This window comes from Manis pentadactyla, chromosome 2 (assembly GCF_030020395.1).
Source record: "Manis pentadactyla isolate mManPen7 chromosome 2, mManPen7.hap1, whole genome shotgun sequence".
Taxonomy (NCBI): Eukaryota; Metazoa; Chordata; class Mammalia; order Pholidota; family Manidae; genus Manis; species Manis pentadactyla.
This window is the reverse complement of record NC_080020.1, coordinates 102487373-102511154: the sequence shown is the minus strand read 5'-3', so window position 1 is coordinate 102511154 and position 23782 is coordinate 102487373. Positions and strand designations below refer to the sequence as shown.

The following is a 23782-nucleotide window of genomic DNA, read 5'->3' as shown; positions in this document are numbered from 1 at the left end:
TTTATAAAGATATAATCAATATTACTCCCTAATTACAGTAAGTATTCTAAAGGTGAAGATTCCAGAAATAATACTAGGACGTTGATGAAGATGTTTTTAGCCAAACACTACAGTTCCTTGTGATGATCATCAAATTACATCACTTCCTCTAGGGCCCTGCCCCACATTTCCATTGGCTAACTAACCTAATTCTCCCACTACTGGAAAAAGAATGATTCATTTTAAAGCACTAACTTTAATCCAGATATTGTGCTAAATGCTATGTAGGCTTGCCTCATTTAATCTGCACAATAATCTTCAAAGACAATATTTTCATCCCCACTTCACACTTGAGAAATCTGAGACTTAGAGAAACTTGGTAACTTCTCCTGAATCACACAGCTACTGCATGATGGTTCCAAGATGCAAATTCAAGTTTAACTCAAGAACCTTACTTATTTCAGTAATTTTACACAATACACTAGATTAAGGAGAATACTTTGGTATGAGGTATGTTTTTCTTTTTGAGATTATTGGCCAGTAATCCCAATTACTTTTGCCTCATTTCATAGTTTCTACATTCCAAATTCTTAATCAATTCAATCTCTTAAGTGCTCAGTGTACTTTTAATTTTCATTCCTATTTCCAAGGCTTAAAAGAGATCTGATCAAATTGGGTCTCATTTAAAATAGAAGAGTATAAAGTCTAGAATTTAACATTTGCTGTCAAGTGACCTCATATAATGAATAGTTTGTGACCCTAATTTTTATCTTCTCTATGTCTCAGTTTACTAAAAATTGGCTAAGAAAATAGCTTGCCTTAAATTGTGTTTAGATATATTGAAATGCAGAAAATGAGCACTTATTCTAAATTTAATTCTCCAGCAATAGCTATTTACTCCATCTCTACATTTACATTGATTTGACATGAAGAAGATCAATAGATATTGTCTTAAGATTCATACCACATATGAAAAGTAACTTCAACCATAGCAATGGTAATACCAGTTATCACCACTAGCTTTTAAGCCCTAAAGGAAATCAAAAAATTTTTTAATTCAAAGTGTTTATTATCCCAAAAAAACTTCCCAATAATTATATTCCTCCCAATAATTGATCATAAGTATGTTTTAACTGTATTTCAATAAGAAATAATTTTACAATTTCTCTTTTCATTTTTTCTAATTAAATAATATTGCAATTTGCTAAATTTCTCATGTATATGCACATGTAAGTATATATGCATACCTGCACACATAAATATGTACATATATACACACACACTATTATTTTTTTATGAAAACACTGAGCCACTTGCAGAAATACTTTGGGAAAAGTATTATGATTTTTAAATGTCTAAGCATTAATCGGTTAATCAGTATTTATTGATTATTGTGCAAAGCCCTATGGGTCATACTGAGAGACATAAGATATAACTAACACTAAAGACAGGGAGATGGGAAGTACATGTTCCTAGGCAGCTAAGTTTTCCCAGGAAGAGGAACATCAGAGGGCAAGTTAATGATATCAGTCAATGAAGAGGAGAGAGACATTGAAAAGCCAAACTGGGACATGAGAGCACTGAATGCCAGCAAAGGGGCCCAAGTAATATCTAATTGGGTTGTACTGTGATCCAACATAATGACATTTTACTAGAGATTTATTTGTCAAGAAATGAAAATATGAAAGCTGGAAACACCATCCTGGAAAAACAGGATTTGTAATATATTGACTAAGTAGTGAATCACTTCAAATACATAAATTAGAAGATGAACACCTTAGCTGAGAGGTCGTTACTGAGATTTGATGACCTTCAACCCCTCAGTGCTGCCCACATTTATTTTTGATCTTCATTTAACTTATCTAACTTTTGTCTCCTCCAGCCTTTAGTCCCTGCAGTCTTCTGTTTGGGGGCTATTATTCAGTCACCCCGGCGGGCCTCCCCCCTCCTCTGCTTGGGTGGGTCGGCTACAGAGTGTCATCTGCGGAATGCTCGGGGCAGGTCCCCTGTGGGCGGCACTAAGGTCCCACCTAGCCCTAGGCCTGCTACACGGAGACACTCAAGTACTTGCTGAATTGAACTGAACTGATTCTCTCCACCACATGTAAACACAAATCCACTCATCCAGCCCCTTCCCTTCCTTTGAAATTCTCAAAACCACTAAGACACACCTGCTTTAAAAAATAGCAAGTATTGGATGAAGCTGTGTACATGTAGCTCTTGACTCACGGAGGTTGTGCCGCACACCAGACAAGGAAGGGAAGCATTGCAAACCCCTAAGCACTTCTGCCTGGGCTTCCCAAGGAGGGATAACAAACCCTAGCTTTTTGACCCACCGATCTAACTTTCCAATTCTCAGTTCCCTAGAGTAGTGGGAGTGGGGGAGGAGGGAGTAACATGAACATGATTTAATGCATTCTTGGTTATAAAAGTCTGTTGAAAGAAGAAACAAAACAGTGCCTGGAGTTATTAGATTCAATTCCCAGTGTACAAACATCGCAATTCACCTTAAACAAAATAACCCATACACATTCCACTTCTAAGGAGACTGTTTTACCCCTTCCTTTCTTTTTTCCCTCCCATTCTTGTTTCTCCTTTTCTCCTGCCTATCATAGTCTTTCAAAAGAAAAGCTTACGTGAAAACAACCTCTAACCACGATTCACCATAACCGAAGCAAACCCTCCATAAGCGAAAGCAAAACCCTCAGTGGGGCGTGTCGGAGTGAACGACCCCCTTCCAAGCCCCAGCACGACACACTTAATGCAAGACGACTGCACTGCGAAGTTCTCGTGTCCGCGTGAGAGGGACCGGATATACCAGACCTTCTCACTTTCATAGACCGTCTAAACCCTTCTGCGCCATCGGACCCTAGGAAGGCAGCTTTTCCTTACGGGGCGAGAGCCCGGCATTTTCAAAGTGCCCTCCCTGCCCAGACGCGGGGAGAAGGGGTGCAAAGGAGGAGTCACTGGGCTGGCGACACCCTCCTCAGAGTCCAGCCCTCACCCTCCTTGGCTACCGCCTTAGGGAGTTGGCACCAAGAGTGGGATCACACTGTCAATGAAAGGCAGATGTCCCTTTAAGGTTTGCTTTGCAACTCGTGGACTTCAGCCTAATCACGGACCCGCGAAGCTGGCTTTATTTGTCCATGTTTCGGACAGAGCCTGGGAGGCTGCCAGTGAGATTTCAGAGACTGAGAAGGGGAGGGCTATGTGGCAATCCGTCTGAGATATGAAAAGCATGGAGCGGACTTAAGACGCTTTCGTCCAAACGCAAGAAATCACTCTTGGGCTCCGGAGGGCCGGCGGAGACCAGCGACTGAAACTCGCGGCGGTGGGCAGAGTGGCCCAGAGCGCACGGCTCCCGCGCCCATTCCCGCCGGGTCCTGCGCAGCGATCCAGCGCGTCCGCCGGTGCGGCGCCCGCTCCGGCCATGGCCCCCCGGCGCCTCGCCAGCCCAGGGGTCGTTATCGCCAGCTGCTGGATCCTCACGGGTAAGTGACCCTACTTTTCTCTGAGCATCTCCTGAGCGCGGGGCCCCGAGCTTCAGGTGGGGAGGGAGATACGCAGAACTGTGGCCCAGAAAGGGAGGGAGCGTTGCTCCACTTTCGGGTATTCCAGGGATAGTCCGGGCAGGTCGGAGTACAGAAAGGAGTTTCTGTGTTTTGGTTTTGATATAAATTTGTTTTGATGTCTTTTGAAAACCCGCTATCCCAGTGGTAGGATGGAGGCAGCTGTAAACTTTACAAGGTAGAATCGAATTTTCAAATTAAAGTTTTGACAATATCCATTGTATTTTAGGACTTGGATGAACGGCTTATCCCTCCTTTATTTTGGAGGGAAGTAACTAAGGGCGCCTGATTTATAAATGAAAAGTTCCTATCCTTGGGGTATTCCAGAGTGGGCACTATTTGAATTTTCTTTCTGTCAAGTATTCAAGATTTGTTTCTGCTACAAGGAAAGGGAGGAATGAAAGGCAAATTTGTTTCTTATCCTGAAATGATGTTTCTTTATTAGCACCCAGGAGAAGGAACATTTTGAAATTGAAGAATAGTGTACATTTACTGTATAAATATCACAGACTATTTTTTAAATGCAAAATACAGTTTTGTTACTTGTGTATTAGTAGGTATGTTTAAGAAGGTATGTTCCTTGGAGAGGCAAAACTATATCCAACTGAGAAAAAGGTTGAATCATAGCATTTTCTCAGATTTCCCAAATGATTAACCCATGGTCAAATCGTTTTTACCAGTTACTGATTGAGAGGGAAAATTTGTAATGTTGAAAGAGAGAAAGCAGATGGGTGAAGCTTTGTGTGAAAGAAAGTGACCTGATTAATGGTTTAATTACTGGTTGACTTTAGCATATCATCAGTTTTCAATTGTCCAGTGTCTTTACTGCTGCAATGCTTATTCATACTAGTTTAATTTAGCATTTTATCATTAAAAATAGGGGTGATCCAGCAAATTTAGGCTGACTTACACGGCCAAGCATTGCTAACATTTATGAAGATCACTTAGAAATGGCTTATCAGCATGCTAAACTTTTTTTTCACACTGAGGTGGTATAAAAAGAGTTAATTATGAGGTCTGGCTTTTCATTCAGATATGTTCCACTACTCAGGAAATGTCCAATAATCCAAACAGTGGTAACTTCTGAACAGCTTTTCATCCAGTGAATGGTTTAACTTATTAGCTACTGTCACTACCCTTTACGCACATTTGACCTATGGTTGGCTCTCCAGCTCAAATTTTTTGGTGATTGCTTGTTATTGTGCAAAAATATGAATAGTTTACTAATTATTCAAGTTGTACATTTTACATTTGACCAAATAAGCAGTCACTAGTGCAGAAAAGATCAAGTGATATATCCTGTAAAAAGACGAGGATGAAACTTAACAAAATAAAGATTACCAAATCACAATTTACATATATGTATATAAATTGAAGTACTATTTTAGTTCCACTACTTTATTTTCCCATGCCTAAAACAGTCACAAGTTGCATACTGTGGGTTTTCTGTAATTGTGGGGATAATATGCCTTGCTGAATTCAGGAAGGGACTTAAAGGAAAATAATGCATAGATATTTTTTAATTATATTATTTAATCCTCTTGTGTGTGTATGTATGTGTGAGTATATATTTAAATATGATATTCAATCGTATTGAAACTTAGAATTTAGAACGTTATTGTCTCATCATCAACAGGTTCCTCATATGAGCTACATTTATTCCGATTTCACAACACAGTGATTTGGAGTTTGATTTCTTTCTTTCCTTTGCTGGTTTCCCAGTCAGTTTCACTATATTGTCAGCCTTCTTGGAAACTTCCCTTCAATTCTTAGAGTCCACACCTAACCTTGCTATCATCACCATACCTGCACCCCATGCACACTACTGTAGAGAGCTCATCTGATCTTTAATCTGAACCTAACCTCTAATCCATTTTCCTAATGAGTAATTTTCATTATATCTTAGTCTTTAGTCAAAAAACTTTAGTGGTTTTTTTATTGTCTGCAGGTAAAATATAAAATTTTCAACTGGCGATAAGGATCTGCCCTAAGCCAGCACCTTCTCTCCCCTACTGCCCTGTATCAGTTTCCTACTGCTATGGAAAGAAATTGCCAGATATAGTGGCTTAAAACAAGACAGATTTACTCTCCTCAAGTTCAGTAGGTCAGAAGTTTCACCAGGCTAAAATCAAGGTGTTGGCAGAGCTGCATTTCCACTGGGGGCTCTTGGGGAGAACCCACTCCCTTGCCTTGTCCGGCTTCAGGAGGCTGCCTGCATTCCCGGCTGTGGCTCCATCTTCTGCCTTCAAAGTCAACACAATAGCATCTTCACATCTTTCTCTCGGAGTCTGTTCATCATCACATTTCCTTCTCTGACCTTACTGCCTCCTTCTTCTAAGGATACTTATAATCACATTGGGCCCACCTTTGCCTAAGGCCCACCAGGATCATCTCCCCATCTCAAGATCCTAATTTCATCACACCTGCCAAGTCCCTTTTGCCATATGAGATAATGTATTCACAGGTTCCAGGGACTTGGACATGGACATCTTTGGAGGGCCATTACTCTGCATATCAAAACCCAAAACGTAAACTCCCCATGACAGCCAGTTACATTTCCATACTTACCCAAAATCCTCATGCTCATTTTACTACTGTGGATATGAAGTGCATCTAGAAAAGAACTTCACCCTTCTTCCCACCACACTCTGACATCTAAACAAACTCTCCCCAGCCTTCAAAGCTGGGTTTACATCACAACAGCAAGCCATCACCATCCCAAAAAACTTCCCATTAGATTTACAACTGTCTGTATAGTTTTTCCCAATATTTAAAGATGTCTTTCCTTATGTCCAAATAAAGTTTTTATTTTTATTTTATGTATGTCAATATCCCAAAATTGGTGGCACATATAAAGGATTTAACTGAAGAAAACTTAATAAAGGGACTGTTGAGAGAGATGCATTTGAAGGAATTGACAAAAGATGGTGGAGCAGCTAAGGACAAATGACAGTGGGAAAAAAGCACCTGAAGCCCCACTGAGAAGAAAAGCCAGTACCATTCCTAGGCCTGAGGACGTAGGAGTGTCAGCTTGACTGTGAACTTCAGCCATGGGAGCGGAGACATTGCACAGGAGCTGTGGCCAAAGGAAAAGGGATGCAGCTAGTGCCAAAACTGAAGCCCACTAGGGAAGGAACAGGGGGAATAAAAACCATTCCTTTTCCTCCCACCCTCCAGTGTCTTGTCCAGCCGTCCCACTGGCCACGTCCAAGTGGCAGACTTCAGTCTTCCAGGGGACAAAGATCAAGGCATACAATAACGAGAAAACTAGCACAATTAATAGCTGAAAGACACATACTGAGAACGTATTATATGTGTGGTACTGTGACAAGAAATTTGCATATATTATTTCATTTTCATTTTAATCTCAAAAAGAAAGGAAAATCTTGGAACTATTATCCATGTTTTAGAGATGAAGAAACCAAAATACTAAGAGGTTAAATTAGTTTATCCAAAGTCACACAACTAGTAAATGGCAACTGCACTCAGCTCAGAACTCTGACCTCAAATCTCATGCTCTGAAATAGGCTGTCAGAACACAAGCGCATTTCTCTCTTGTTCAACTCTCTAAATGTTAAATCCAAGCATAACTGCCCAGAAGAGTTTAATAAGGATCAAAATAATGATGCAACTGAGTCTGTTACTTTCCTGACTCTTAGGTATACAGTAAAATTTAGTGATGTCTCACCCTACAGTAATCATAACTCAAATAAGACTACTATCTCTGGTTATTAAGAATACAAATATAGAATTACCCCCAATTGAGTTATATGTCTCTCCCCTCTAGAAACATTTTAGTTAGCCTAGAAGCAAGAGTCTTCTTTTATGACTTTTTTCACAGGCAAGATTTCTTATTCAAAATGAAGTCCAGTGAGGTGATGACTGAATATGACAGGAAGTCAACTGCTTACCTGTGACAAAGACATGACCTTCAGTGGCGTACAGTGGATTGCCAGGAACTACCCAAGATGGTGAAACTCTTTAGTCATTATGATGTCTGCAGAGGCAGCAATAAACTCATAGGATTTGTTTTATTTAGTAAGTAGGCAATGATAATACCAATGAAATATATATGCTCAACTGGTTTTCTTCCCTGCTGTCATAATGCTATTTTGATGCTTAAGCTCTTGGGCCACAGATTATAACTGATGATCTTACTTCCTTAGACAAATGCTCCTCTTTCTTTATTCCTCCACCTCCAACCAAACAAATTTACCATTAGATTTAGAACTTGCTGAATTTTCATATGTCTCTAAATATTTCATTTAAAAAGTAACTCATGTTTAAAATATATTTAGAAAATTAGGGATAAAATTGCTATTCTTTACCTACAATGCTTTTCTGTTGTTATGAAACACAAAATAGTGTATTTTAATTCACATTTAAGAAATTGAGATGAAAGATTTGGAATTGTTCCCACAATACTAAAGTCAAAATACATTGCCAATTCAGAGTGGTCTGTGACTGAAGAATTGTACTCTCTCTCAAAGCAAGAGTACAGTAGAATATCAAGAGATGTAAATGAGCTGAATATATTCCTGTCTTCAATATCATTGAGCTTCTTTCAGCTACTCTGTTGTCCCAGTTCCTCTCAAATCTCTGGGCCTTTGCATAACAGTTACACTACTACCAATCAGTCCCCACATAAATGTCATTTCCAAGAAACCCAGTGGAATAAATTGGACACCCTCCCCCAAAGACATGTAAGCCCCTAACACCTCTGCTACTATCATATAGCACATGATATTATAATTAATATTTAATTGTGTTCTCAGGTTGCTGTATGCTCTAATAGGATAGAGTCTTTGTCTGTTTATTATCCTTAGCATCTAAAAATAATAAGCTCTTGAAAATTTGTTATTGAATGAATCACAGAAGAATAGGCCATAGACAAACTCATAAAATACTTAAAGGATCAGATTATCTCTTTTAATTATATCCCTACCTGGAATATATATCTCTACACATATTTACATCTAATTGAATAGAAGACACCATCAATTAAATGATGCACCATTATTCTATGTATTACCAAGAAAAGCACTGCCAACCCAATTATAACTGCTGTATTGTCAGGTGCCTCCTAGTTTCAGAGATGTTGAAATGTGAGAAAATGTGCACCTGAAAATTACAATCAGTAACATATAGTGTATCTATATGGCAATTTTCTATCACATTTCTTTGTATTTTTAAAACCTGCATCATAAGATTTCAAACACACTCCTTCTAAATGACACTCCTTATGGATACAAAGATATGAACATTGTCCCTCTTCTTAGTTCTCTTCCAGAGCCAAGTTTCTATTTGATTCAAGAGATAATTGCTCCACTGGCACCAGCAGCTTCCTCTGATTACTCTACCTTTAAAAGGAAACCAAAACAAAAACGTGACAATAAAGTAATCAAATAATGTTCCAGTTGCATAGGATCAAGCTGCATAGGATCTATGACTCTAGTTTTGGCAAATCCTAACTTTCTGTTACACTGTTGGTTAGTGTAGGGCTAAACATATATGAAGGGACCTAATTTTTATCTAATGTCTTCTATAATTTAAAAGGAAGATTTAAAAATTGATGAAGTCTTAAAATGAGATTAAAACATATGCACTGCTTGGCGGTAAGAATTTACTTTCTGTGCAAAAACATAAATATTGTTTTATCCAAACACTAGATTTCTGTAAACAAAATGAGAAATATGAATTGAAAAATAATTGTAATTCAAATAATAAAAAGAGTGAAGATATGCTTTTTTGTATGAATTATCTGAAATCTGCTGAAATAATTGCAAGTATTTAAATTTGAATAGGGCATCTACATATTAGAACATCAAGTGGTTAAGATGAAAGTCTGCATATTTTATTATAAATCCTATACCCTTAATATAAGTCACAATGTACTTTCAGAATTATTTTATGAGCTATATATCATTTGCAAATAATAAAGTACAAAAATACATGGATATTCACCAGTCCTTAAAATTACACATTTTATTGTAATATTTTTGGTTAAATGATCCTGTAATGTATAGGGAAATATACAAACAGAAACACACACACACATACATACACACACTCCTGTTGATAAAATTTTGGTTTTTGGTAGGAGGTTTTGTATTGTTTGTGGCAACTGCAAATAAGTATTTTTAATCACAGGAAATTTAGATAGTGAGTACAGCAAGTTCTTTTAAAAAAAAACAAAAAGCTTTCCTTTCTCCCTTTTCCCCTTTTGCCTGAATTAGGTGAATAATTCTCCCAGTTGTCCACTTAGCTTTTCCTGTGGAGGTCACATGGGCATCTTTGTACAATCTGAGGTTAGCATATTCTCTCTAAATAAATACTGCATTTATTACTAGATATTCATAATCAGAGATCTGGCTACTTACTCTGTAAAGGTAATTTTTCAAACCATGTGTAATAAAACTAATTGTTGTTACACATAATTTTAAAACATTTTAAGACCTTGTCCTCAGTAAGATGTGTTTAAAATAATCATTTTCTTATCTAAGCATGGATAGCACAAAAATAAAAACAGGTTTATAGAAACTTAAGAGTAATTTTCTTTTTAAAATATTTAGTAACATTTAAAACAGGATGTGATTTCCTAATTTTAAAATGTCAGTGATAGACAAGGTGAAATCTCTGAATTAATGGAGAACTAACAACCACCCATTCTTTCATATGAAACTAACAACCACCCATTCTTTCATAGTAACTATGATTATGTTCCAGTTATTATGGTGAGTCTCAGGAACACAAAGACAAGTAAAAGGTAGTCTCCACCCTCAGGAGACTCATGGTCTGAAAGAGCAACAGATAATCAAAGAAGCAACAATGGGAGCAGCCCCTAAGATGTTCTAAGTAGAGGAAGGAAAAGATTAGCTTGTGTTGCAGGAAGGTAAGACGTGTGAAAAAATACAAGGGAAAAACAAGAAAATGTGCATAGCTTCTAGTGTGCTAAACCCAGAGTATTCAAATAAGATTTCCATCCTGCAGGAGCCCCTAATCCCTCCTGCTGTCAAACAAGCCATTTCAAACATATTATTGTAATACAAGAAAGAACTATAATCAGTTCGCCGATGAGGTTCATGAATCCTTCATGCAGCAGGACTGATCTAAGGTTTCCCTGGAGAAGAGGTGCTAGAATAAATAAATGCATCCAACAGATTACCCATCAGTCAACTTTACTGAACCAGTTACTTTCTCCAAAGCTGAATAATTATGATCACATTCAAGTGAACTAAGAAAGTACCTGGTGAGTATTCAATGAATAACAGTTCGCTTTGTCTGATCCAGATTTCTAGTTTCAAGCCAGGCATTCTCAGAGATTTACCACAGTACCTTACATGTTTATAGAGCTCTACCATTTACAGACTATCATAATTCCATTAGAACCTCATAAAGGTCATCAAATGAGAGAGGCAGAACAAATAATCTTATTTACAATTTAGAATGAAAAATTTAGGTTTATAGAGGTTAAGGAACTTATCTAAAGTAGCTAGAATCCAGCTAGTAAAGACCATAACTCAAGTCTTCAGACTTTTGGCTTGCAAATATTAAACATCATAACAATCTTTACCACTAAATTGGGCCTTAGGAAGAATAAAATTCAAAAGATAGTACATAAAATCGAAAATAAATGTGTTAGGGTGAGATTATGGGTATTGTTTTAATTTTTAAAATACTGTTGCAGCATAATTTTTACAGACAAAAGTTTTAATTATTGAATTCAATTCCCTCCATTCTCAAGTAAAAGAAATTGAGTTTTAAAGAAACTGAGTGCTGCCAAAACTTACAGTAAGAACAATTGACATGGTAAGAATTACAATCCAGGATGTTTAACTTCTAGCCCGATTTTCTTTTTTAGACACTGGAAGTATATCAAAAATAACAAATTTAACTTTTGAAGGTGACAACACTAACTTCTTTTTTATTCTAGAGAGATTACTATAAATAAAATATTATAGGAAAAATAGTTATAGAGTTACTGATACAAAGGTTTCTATTTTCAAAGAGCCAATAAATAAGTATAAAATTAGAATTTAAAGCAACAGATCTTCTAAATGTTTTTTTTTCTCATGACTGTGCTTATTTTGGTAAAGAATGAAAATTCCATATACTACTCTATATTATATAACTGCTATAAGTACAGCAGTTTTAAAATAAGAATTATAAACTACTATTACTAAGTAAACTATGGTTGATAACAATATCAGTGCCTTAAGACCTGTGATAGGGTTCATACAGCTGACACACTTTACATCTGATCCACTGTTTATCATCCATATACAAGTGCCTACAATGTGCAAGGGACTTTTCAAGGTTCACTGGAGGGATGAATCCACCCAGAGTCAGTAAGAAAGAAAAGATATGTATTCCAACTAACATAATGTGTGGTTTTAAATCTGAAATAACATTCAAGCTTGTCCTTCAGAAGGATTTATGGAAGCAGGAGTGAGAGGAAGTGACATTTTAAAAAGAACAGCATGAGTTACGGCAGCAAAATAGAAAGGTCCCAGGATGTGTGAGGAGCAAAGATTACTCCTATGGTGGAATATAGGATACTGGCGGGGGTGGGGGGGTGGGGGGGACAGGTGGGAAATGAAGCTTGTAAGGCCATACATATCATAGGTGCCTTGAATGCCAGGGAATTCTGATTTTAATTAATAAGGAATGGGATCTCAAAATAGAAGTGTAATGTTTGGTCTAGAAATATAAAATCTGGAGCAAACATCTGATCATTCAACAATAAGCTGCAGTTTAAAAAAATGTTCTGTTACTGATGTTTCAGATCAAATAGTAATTCCATGAAAAATTTTATAGAATGCTCAATCACTAAAGCACCTTAATGTTTAAAAAGACAGCCCAAAGCAGTTTGCCTCATAATTTAAATAATTTTTTAAAAAACGAACCAGAGAATGAACAATGTGGGTTTTCCACAGGTTTTAAATGTAGAAATATATGTTTATTTTTCTAAAGCATAATATTTGATTTTTCTCAAGGATTATAATGGTAACCTAGGCTGGACAGAAGGAAAACTATGTTAAAAGAAAAATATAAAATTTTTAAAAATAAAAGAACAAGGAAGGTACTGGTGCCTTTCAAATCCTCTGGGTTGTTTCCTAAGCTGTGGATCTTTAAGCTGATAAAGGTGAAGTTAAGGGGAAGTGGCAGTGAAGAACAGCACATAATTTGTGGTTGCAGACATGATTTCAAGCATTCCTAACCAAGTACTGCTATAGTGGAAACAGGAAGGGGTGTACAGTTAAGTTAAGCAGGCCTCAATTTAAAGACTGGTTATTAATCTTCAATACATTTCTTAACTTCTCTTTAATTCATTTTCTTACTCTGTCAAATGAGGATAACAAATATTTACCTTACAGATGATGAATAGAAAGAGCATAGAAAGTAGCTGAATATTCAATAAATAATAGCTCTTCAATAAAAACCTAATACTTAGTAAGATCCTACCGTGTGCCTGCCACCGTGATTCTGTGGCTTTCAATCCTTTTAATCCTCCAAACAGAGTTCAAAGAGGTGAATTGTACGTAGGTGATCAAGGAGCAACTTGAAGTATCTCCTGCTTCTCCCTCTCTCTCTCTCCCTCTCTCTCTCTCTCTCTCTCTCTCTCTCTCTCTCTCTCTCTCTCTCTCTCTCACACACACACACACACACACACACACACACACACGGGAGTGAGAAAGAGGCGCCACAAAAAATAGTGGTTCTAATTTGCACTACAGCTTTAAGAGGGGACCTTGTGTCCCCTGACAGTCTCTGAAGAAGATAATTGATACTTGATTATTAAGACCTGTGCCCAAGTCCGATTCCTCCGTTTCATCCCTCTCTCAACCAGTTTAGGGTGGTAAGCTTCTCTTTCAGTGCTATACACATTAAGAGACTAAAGAGAATGAGAAGATATGTGTGTAGGACTCCGCTCTCCACCCCATCTTAATTCTCAAGAAAACTTTGGCCGGCTTTTTTCTATTCGCTGGTCTCTTACAGAGTCAGTCCTGACTTCTCAAACTCCCCAATAAAAAATATTGTGACATAAGGATTTTCTTTAAAATCTGTTTTGTAGCTATCCATTGGGTCGGTTCTAGAAGATCAGAATTTCCCCCACTTCTCTTATCCTCAGCTGTCAGCTCAACTTTGGCAGTGAAAACCCCGCCCTAAACTATTGCGACCCAACCCCCAACCCAAACATTTCACAGGCTACTAAACTGCGGAAAGCAGAGATTGACAAATTTGGATTCTGTGATTCCCGGGACATCAGGCCAAGCAACTGAGAGGTCCAACCGGGGTAAATTCCACAGATGTTTTCTTCTCTCTTTGGGATCAGTGCTTTAACATCTGGGCTAACCAGATCGTGCAGACACAGTAACTAAGCGCAGAAAACAGCTGGGCGAGTCGCTCAGAGCCCAGACCGACCGTGAATAGTTGTTCTTAGAAAACGCATCTGAAAATACCAGCACCAATAGGCGTGTACCGTCTGACTGCTGATAAGGCAGAGGTAAAGCCGAGCATATTTTGGACTTTGGGGCCAGTTCTGCACTTTTGAGAAGTCCTTTTGCTTTTAGTTAAGTTTTGAAATTGGAATGTACCTGGGGTGGTGGGGAGAAGGGGCAGAGTGGCAACTACACGAGCTGAAAGGAAATATATTTGCACTCACATATTCCCCAGATTCTTCATAAACAGGAATGGAAGAGAAAACTCATGAAGTCCAAGTTCAGCATTAAAACAAAGACTTGCTGCCTGATTTCGCGCTTCCCTTAGTTGGTTTATTTGTCTGGAGCTGCAACTCGCTTAGAGCGCCTGCGCCCCGGCAAGCTGAGGCCACGCCTCCCTTTGGTGTCGTAAAAAGTGCGCCGGGAGGTGGACTGCGGGCTGCACATGCGCCCTCATTGCATCAGCCACTTTGTCTGTGCTGGCGGCTGGAACCACTGGGAAGGTGGTGTCTCTCGGCGGGTTTGGCGCTACGCGACCTCAGGCTGAGAAAAGAAGGGCTAAGAGTAAGTGCTCCCTTCGGCCGCTTGAGTCAAAGCTAAAGTATTTCCTTCCCGCCAGGCAAGTGCCTGTAGGAATCGGACCCCGCCCCCTTACCAGTCTAGACAGACGCCTTTTCCCCTCCCTGCCCCTTTCCCGGTGGGGAACCCCTCGGTCTCCCCGTTCTGGCAGTGAGCCCCAGCAAAGGCCATGAAACTCGTGAGGAAGGACATTGAGAAAGACAATGCGGGCCAGGTGACCCTGGTCCCCGAAGAACCTGAAGACATGTGGCACACCTACAATCTAGTGCAGGTGGGCGACAGCTTGCGCGCCTCCACCATCCGCAAGGTACAGACTGAGTCCGCCACCGGCAGCGTTGGAAGCAACCGGGTCCGCACTACCCTCACTCTCTGCGTGGAGGCCATCGACTTCGACTCTCAAGCCTGCCAGCTGCGAGTTAAGGGGACCAACATCCAAGAGAATGAGTATGTCAAGATGGGGGCTTACCACACTATCGAGCTTGAGCCCAACCGCCAGTTCACCCTGGCCAAGAAACAGTGGGACAGTGTGGTTCTGGAGCGCATCGAGCAGGCCTGTGACCCAGCCTGGAGTGCCGATGTGGCAGCTGTGGTCATGCATGAAGGACTTGCCCATATCTGCTTAGTCACTCCCAGCATGACTCTCACTCGGGCCAAGGTGGAGGTGAATATCCCTAGGAAACGGAAAGGCAACTGCTCCCAGCACGACCGGGCCTTAGAGCGATTCTATGAACAGGTGGTCCAGGCCATCCAGCGCCACATAAACTTTGATGTCGTAAAATGCATCCTGGTAGCCAGCCCAGGATTTGTGAGGGAGCAGTTCTGCGACTACATGTTTCAACAAGCAGTGAAGACGGACAACAAAGTGCTCCTGGAAAACCGGTCCAAATTCCTCCAGGTAAAGCAGTCTTACCCAGGGATAATTAAGAATGGGCAGAGGGGTTTGTATAAACTACTTCTAAAGTTTTAGAACTGGGAAAGTACAAGAGCAGAAAGTGTTTACCTGACTGTGATTGTATAAATGAGATAATGAAAGAGAATTGTTTAATAGCTAGCAAAATTATATAGTAAATTTTGCTTAAGTCCTTAAACATATAAAGCCTATTAGTGCTTTTTGGCTTTAGGTCATTGTGGACTGTTTAATGGGTGCTCTAACAGATTCTTTTGTCTAACTTTTATACTTGTGACCCTAGGTACATGCCTCCTCTGGACACAAATATTCCCTGAAAGAGGCCCTTTGTGACCCTACTGTAGCTAACCGCCTTTCAGACACTAAAGCTGCTGGGGAAGTAAAAGCCTTGGATGACTTCTATAAAATGTTACAACATGAACCTGACCGAGCTTTTTATGGACTCAAGCAGGTGGAGAAAGCTAATGAGGCTATGGCAGTTGACACACTGCTCATCAGTGATGAGCTCTTCAGGCACCAGGATGTAGCCACACGGAGCCGGTATGTGAAGCTGGTGGACAGTGTGAAAGAGAATGCAGGCACTGTTAGGATATTCTCTAGTCTTCATGTATCTGGGGAACAGCTCAGCCAATTGACTGGAGTAGCTGCCATTCTTCGCTTCCCTGTCCCTGAACTTTCTGACCAAGAGGATGATTCCAGTTCTGAAGAAGATTAATGATTGGAACTTATAATTGAGACAGTATTGTGTCTTCTCTTCTTCACTGTTACACATTTTCACAGCATCTTTGTGACAGAAAGCTGCAGGAGTGGCACTTTGTGATTCTCACGGGGATTTCTCCTGTATTTGGTCACAACTAGATATTTTGTGGTTGGCAGGACATGTATTCAAACTAAATAATGAATTAAAAGGAAATCATCTCCATGTAGTGCCATCTTTATTAGGATAATTTTATATAGGAATTACAAGTTATTTGCAGTACTTAGAAAAATTTTATATATTTAATAAGAAAGCCTATTTATTCTTTGGGATAGATTATAAAATGCCATACTTTGTGCTTAAAATAGTTTTCCTTAGGAAAAACTTTTTAATATTTCACTATCCTCAGTTTACATTATGTTCTGCGTAGTGTTCTTGCACTGTGTTTAATGACCCCTTTCCTCCCCACTGCCCCTACACTCTTAATTTTTTTGTAATTTATTTGCTATCTTAATTTTGTTATATAGCCAAATAATTAGTAGACTTTTCTTGAAGGTATGTTTAAAATGGTATTTTTTTGGAGACTTGTTAAAGAAATCATGTTAAAAGTAAACCCTTCGTGTGTGTGTGTGTGTGTGTGTGTGTGTGTGTGTGTGTGTGTGTGTGTGTGTGTTTTTAAGAATTAATCATACTTGCTTTAGAGGACCACTTGGTAATTTTTTTCTCATAGAGTTTTGATCTACTAGGGATTATCAAGATAATCTAATTGAGGTACCTTTATTTTTAAAATGAGACTAAAGTATGTGATTTGCTTGTTATATGGCTAATTAGTGGCAAAGCTGGAAGTAGTCCAATCTGGACTTCATTTCTTTGCATTGCCACATTATACATGTACTTATTTTGGGCTTGTCATAATTATACTTCATAACTGTCTTATATTTGTATGTGGCATTAATCAGTGCATTCTTATTGAACTTTCTCTATACCCTATTTTAGGGCTGAGAAAACCTGTTCAGAAAGTTTGAGTAAGTCACATTGATAATATGTGGCAGTTGACTTGTATTCCAATACTCTTTACTCTATTTAGGGGATTTCTGCAAATACCTGAGAGTTTAAAATACTCTTTATTAAATGCTTTTGATGTTCATTTCTAAGAATTGGGAGGGAATTGCATCTTGACCTTTTACAAACCTCAGTTTAGTGAAATGATGAGGAAAGGCCTTCTGAAGAAAGAGTGATTAATTAATTTATAATTTAAAGATTAGTGATGCCTACTTCTGTTAAGGATACTAAGTAAAGTCTTGATTGTTCTTTCTGTGTCAGGGTCTTTCTTCTGGTATAAGTACCAAGTTTGAGAAATATTTTTTATAAATTAAGCTAATCTGAACCTTTTTATCTGTAATTAGGAATAGATACCTTCATGTATTTCAAAATCACATTTTTGTGTATCTACCTCCTAAAAGTAATTCAGATTGCCATTTCATTGTAATTCTATAAGTATCTAAAATATGTTATTAAATAATTTGGTAGGAGTATAGAAATTAAGCCTCTAAGATTCTTAATGTTATAACCTGATTGATAATGAATCACATTCTCAATAAGAATTTGGAGATTTGAGGCATCAGTTACACTCAGTCTACACAGTACTGGTTATTCTCAGGCCTGTTATTTATGGTACTAGAAACCAGGGGAAGTAAAACCTACCAATGACTAACCAATACATTTTAGTCCATAGGCTCTCAAATTTAGTTGCTTGTTAGCCTGACCTCGGGATTTAAAACTCAGTATCTAGACTGGACCCAGACTAAATAACCTTGCACCCCTAGAAATTTTATAAAGCTCCACAGGTGATTCCAAATAGGCCTTAAATCTGAGAACCACTGATTCAAGCCTTGCTATTCAAAAATGTGGTCCATGGACAAGAGCATGAGAGCTTGTTATAAACTAGAATCCAGGACCCTACCCTGGAGCTACTGAGTTGCAATCTCCAGTTGATTGCTTTATATAATCAAATCTGATAAACATAGGCAATGGCTTATTCTCCCTGCACTAGTAAATCCTGGCTGGGGTTGCCAGCCATAGAAAAATAGATTTGAATTATAAGCTCTTTGAAGAGAGTTAATTGGCCAATATTCAGTTTTTTATGAAACTTCTATAAAAAAGCCTATTATATGTCTATAAAGTACTTAAAATACCCTTCAGAATTCCTATGTTTACAGTTACATTTTATACCTTTAATAGTGTAAATCTTTTTAGGTGTATAGATAGAAATGTCAAAATACTGAAAGGAGCATATAAAATAAAAAATTATATTAAATTTTTTACTATTCTTTAAAAGCAAAATGAACCATAAGTCTTTGGAAACCATATATAACAGTCTAATACCTATTTATAATGAATTGTTATTCATTAATAAGGAATGATGGGTAACAAATGAAAATGCTACTGTAACATACCTCGCTATTGAATGCAATATTTGTACTGTAGATTCACACTTGGATTTTCTACCCCCATTAGGCATAATAAATGAGAAGCTTGCAAATTGTTTCATTTTATTCTACATATGATACAAATCAAATTACATTTTGCTATCCCTGGCCCCCATTAATGTTACATATTTAGCTAATTTTATGTCTGGATTATTGATTCTGGATTTCACTTGCATTACCCCCTATACATACAAGTTGGATCTGTTTCCTCCCAGATGTCACTAGAGTAGCTTAGTAAAGGTAATTTTTTTTTCTCTTCTTACTGTCACTCACTTTAGTTCCTTTTTTAATCCCTATGACCAGTTCTCTCAACCTCAAATTATCTTTAACAGAAATGACTCATAATTTTTGCAATTCATGTATTCTCGAAGTGAAATACTCCGTGTTTCTAAAAATAAAAGTATACCTATGAAATGGTATATATGTGAACTCCCCAAAGTAGAAGCTGTTAGTTGGGAAAGGAGTATTATGCTTTTAAGTCAGATAATTTTCTGAGCAATTAATATTGGCTCTGTGTTCTGTATCAGAAAGTGTTGAAGAAAGGTTTCTGAAGTGATTCTGAGGGTTTGAGAAGAGAGGAACTCTTGTCTGTGGCCAGAGCTTAGATATGAGGCATCCGTATTTATATTACACCAGTCATTAAGGGTAACACATTTAACTTTATCCATTTTTTAGTTCCTACTTTGAACCAACCACTGAGCAGGGTTTAGGAAAGATGGAAATGTAAACAACTCCCTGTTATAAGAGTATGTAAAGGGTCACTTTTAGGAGGAACTTTGTAGAGGTAGTGCCAGAAAACTTACCTAAATGGTGAGAAGAAAACTGGAGAGGCTACCAGGAAAAGGAGGGCAGGGCAAGTGTGCCGATCACCTTAGACCCTCCCACAATAAACTGTGGGTTTGACCATAATGAGAAATCCCACCAGTAGAATGGCATGATAAACTGCATTTCACAAATATCACTGGCAGCATTGTGGATTTATTGGAGGAGGCAAGACTGAAGGTAAGGTCAGTTAAGAGAATGTGTGTTTGAAAAATGCAAGGGAAAAAAGATGCTGGCCTGAACAAAGGCAGTAAAAATAGTCCTTGCAATAAGAATGAAGTCAATAGTAGAGGATCAAAAGGACACAGGCTGCAGATTGTTCAGTCACAGAAAGAATAGAGTTAGGGGTAAATCTCAGATTTTTTTCCTGAATTGTGGGACTGATGATAACTCAAAAAGATAAAATATGAAGAGAAACTGGTATGCAAGGAAAAACAGTTAAGTTTTGAATCTTTGATTTGAAATGCTTGCGGGACATCTGGAATGTTTTTCCACCATATTTCCATTTACTCACTTCCTTATTCCCTTCAGGTTTTTGCTTAAATGTCACTTCAGTGAGGTCTTCCCAAATCAGCCTTTTAAAAAATGTAACTTCTCCAACATTTCCTTCCAAGCCCTTGTCCTATTTTTCTCTGTAATGTTTATTTCACTTAGTTGCTTTGCTTATCATTTGTCCACAGTGTAAGCCATGAGGACAGAGATTGTTGTCTGTTAAGTTCATTGCTATATCCCCAGAGCTGACAATTATCCCTGGCAAAGAGTAGATGGCTCAAAAAAGTTTTGACTAACTGAATAACCAAATGAAAATACACAAGAACATCCCTTAGGCAATTATGCACACAGGTCTGAAGTTCAGGAAAAAGCAGTTGGCTGGTGGTAATGATTTTATAAGAGTTGTCAGCATATAGGTAGACCTGAAATCATACAGAAAAGTGACCTAGCAAGAATTAGTAAAGGTGGGGGAAAAAAGAGCCAACCATAGATGCATAGTGATACAGCAATATTTAATCTCTTTACATGCTACTTAACTACATTATCTGTATTATAATCAAGACAGAGGTGTTCATATGTCTCAAAAATTCATATGGTTAGATCATTATTTTTTTCTCCTACAGATCTCAGTAATGAACTAGAGAGATACATATAGAATAACTGAAGTGTTGATTTCATAGAAGTTGAGTTGTTAAATGTTCTTAAGATAAAAAATTTCTAAATCTGGGGCAAAAGCCAAATTACTTTTGTATATAGCTTTTAAGGTGGTTTTAATATACATGTACATTTATAAATGTAACATGAAAGTTCCAGTTTTTAAAATATATATATATATATAAAATGGGTGATAATTGAATTTCTTAAGAGAATTTTTCAGGATTCCCATAATACATTAATTACTAGCAAGTTCATCTCATTCAGGCCAGGGTTATAGCAGGGTTGCTACTGAATCCTTAGCCCTTGTGCTCCCTGTTCTAATGGGACCTCTTTGGTCTCCTTCACCACTTCCTCTTGTACTCCCTGCAGGCCCACAAGTGTCAGACTGTGTCATAAACTTAACAAAATTCGTGAATCTGTTCATTTAAATTGAAGAGAAACCAACCCATTTCCTCAAGGAAAATCCACTTTTGTGTGCAATACTTACATACAAATTTTAGGCTATCATTTTTATTATTCATAGTGAGTATTTTAATTATATAGTAACTGCATCAATATGTGAAAGTTCTTATATTTCCAGGTGCCAGTTGCTAGAGACATTTATGATAAATTGTGGGGACCTGGATTACCAATCCTCTTTTAAATTCCCTTTCCTCCATCCCTTTACTTACCCACATTAGAATCCCATTCTCTAGAATGCTAATATAATGGAAATGCCTGTTTTTCCGAAATGTAGGAAACTTCAAGGACTTAGAGCCTCCTGGAACTTAAGATGCCACATTTGGTTCCAAAATACCCAATTCTGAGGCAGGGCAATATCTGCCAGGCAGCAAATACAAGAGAAAAATGTGTTTGCAACCACACTGCATGGCCACACGCAGGGCCACACAACATATTAGAATAAAATTGACCATGTGTTTATTAAGGGCCAGGCCTATGGTAAGTGCTTTCAAGTGAATTATTTAATTCTTTGCAAAGTCCTGTGAGAAAGGTTTTGTCATTACTATTTTCAGATAAGAAATATGAAATTAAGAGAGGTTAAATAATTTGGCCAAAATCACATAGCTAGTAGCTGTGTGGAGGTGCCCAACCAAGCAACTCCCTAAAAATATATAAGAATGTTAATACATTCCTCAATTTTCTGTTTGGAATAGGTCAAACATGCCTAGAAATAGAAAAATTATTTGATAACACTAAATTTTATATAATCTGCCAATATTTATGCTGTTATTTTGCATGTTTTTAATTTACCTATCACTGTTACTTTTCATTTCTCATGAAAAATCAGAAACTCAATCCTATGGCATTCTAATCTCTCTGGAATATTGAGAATTAGAAAGTATACAGAAACTGTTGCAAGTCTGTGTATTAAACCAAGCCCCTCATGCCTTTACTTAGCACCTATTTACTATTATTTCACACCTAGTTTTAGCAAGTTTATTTAAAAACATTTTTTTAACTACCATGTTATTTAATTCATGCATTATTACAACACACACATATTTACTAAGCACCTTAAGTAGCAGGAACTGTGGGATCATTGGGTATGCATAGATGAGTTAAGAAATTTGTCCCTGTCTTTAATCAGGAAAAGTTATCAGGGAGAGATAGCCACAAGTGGCCAAGCTGACCAGGAAGTGAAAGCAGTAAGTGACAATTGACAGCTCAGAAGGATCCTGAAACACCATCAAAAGAAAAAAGATAAGGGGCTAGAATATTTCACTGAGGACAGCAATGAGAAGTACGTTCAGTGTATTCTGTTAAAGAAGTCAAGAAAAATACAATGTTTTTCAAAATGATGTGCCTCCAAAATTATTAAAAGAGAGTAATACTTAAAGAAATCTTTAGCTGTCTGTCATACTTAGAATGACAGTTCCAGATAGTCAGTTTTACCATACATAATATCCTCAACAAGAAAACTCAAAAAATTGTTGAAACATGAATTCTTGTTAAGGAAAAGCATCCAGTAGATTTTAGTTGTAAAACTTATTCAGAAGTGGGAGGTCCTCTGAGTTCGGTCTAAGTTCCAGAAGTTTTATGTCTGGAATTTTTCATCAAGTCCTAGTATAAACATTGACTAGAACTTATTGTGTGACACCTTTGTGAAAAATTGCTCTGTAGATATAAAACTATTTTAATCTTGCAGTTCAGCTCATTGATCCTGTGACCATAATTTATAGTTTTTTCTTCCTCTCCAAGTGTAATTTTGACAATGGTAAGAGTCACTTTTCTTTTTTTGTTTTTGTTTTTGTGTTGGATGAAGTAGAGGAGAGGAAGATTGAAAATATGATATAGTACATGGTTCTGAATAACTTAGACTCATAAAAAAGTAAAGCTGTTAAGGAACCTTATATGTCATCTGAGCTTCAAGTCATGATACACATGTAAACTGAGGCCCAGAGAGGCTAGCTAACTTGCTCAAAATCACACAAATGGGAGCTTTTTCATAAGATTTGCATTGCTGTTTGACCCATTGCATTCCAATTTCTTACCCATTTTCTTATCACCGTTGCACACTGGGAGGTGGCTGGCTCAGGAAACAAGGAACAAAGTGGGATTTTAAAGTGCCTTAAATCTTCCTTATTTATCAAATAATTCTTCATCTTGGGGCAAGACAATTTCTTTCCCAGCAGCGTCACTGAGACCCAAATCTAGCTTTGAAGTCCAGTTGTCTAGTCCTTGGAGGAGTATTTATCTTCTGCTAGAGAAAGACTCTATCTCCTGCCTTTCTTCCTTTGAGAACCATTTCATTCTTCTGACAACCGCTGACAAAGTTCCTACTATGTGCCCTGCTCTCTGCTAGTGCCCTGCTGTATGAGGTAAACAGAGATCACAGTCCCTTCCTTTCAGGGAAATGCAGTCTAGGATGGTGAACAGACGGTAAACAAGCAGTCATAGCACTCCAGTAGGTGCAGGAATATGAGATCTCAGAGGGTGCTCTTAACTCAACCTGGCTTCTCTCAGGAGGTGCTAGCAGAGCTTCAACTGATGAATTCCAGAAGCCCATATTGATCTTGCGTTACTTTCTAGAGAGATGAGGCAAAGGGAACAGCAATTATTTCTCTTTTAAAGTGTCTAAATTTACTTGTTAACATTTTTTTTCTTCTACATAGTAGTTGGCCTTGTAATGCCTGAGCTCTCTAGATGTT

At 37.9% G+C, this 23782-nt stretch overlaps 2 protein-coding genes and 1 long non-coding RNA gene across 3 annotated transcripts in view; 2 read left to right on the top strand and 1 right to left on the bottom strand.

Annotated features, from left to right (window-relative positions):
* Positions 1-3339: 3339 nt before the first annotated feature.
* The window catches only part of ITGA1 (integrin subunit alpha 1), a 161545-nt gene continuing 141102 nt past the window's right edge, over positions 3340-23782 (top strand). The window contains exon 1 of the mRNA XM_036900387.2: positions 3340-3470. Coding sequence (XP_036756282.2) covers positions 3410-3470 — 61 coding nt within the window. The 5' untranslated portion in view covers positions 3340-3409. The remainder of the gene's footprint in view (positions 3471-23782) is intronic.
* LOC130681760 (uncharacterized) lies at positions 7390-15160 on the bottom strand. Its single transcript, XR_008995033.1, has 3 exons — positions 15036-15160; positions 14215-14533; positions 7390-8908 (listed from the first exon to the last, which is right to left on the bottom strand). It is a non-coding gene; the product is annotated as an uncharacterized LOC130681760 (long non-coding RNA).
* Positions 14531-18715, top strand: PELO (pelota mRNA surveillance and ribosome rescue factor). Its single transcript, XM_036900389.2, has 2 exons — positions 14531-15464; positions 15760-18715. The coding sequence occupies exons 1-2, from the start codon at positions 14739-14741 to the stop codon at positions 16189-16191; spliced, it is 1158 nt and encodes a 385-aa protein (XP_036756284.1). The 5' UTR covers positions 14531-14738; the 3' UTR covers positions 16192-18715.

Excerpts from the sequence above, each read along its gene's own strand:
- PELO (XM_036900389.2), top strand. The coding sequence starts at position 14,739 with ATGAAACTCGTGAGGAAGGACATTGAGAAAGACAATGCGGGCCAGGTG. Across the intron at positions 15,465-15,759 it reads ACCGGTCCAAATTCCTCCAG|GTACATGCCTCCTCTGGACA; the intron begins GTAAAGCAGTCT and ends TTGTGACCCTAG.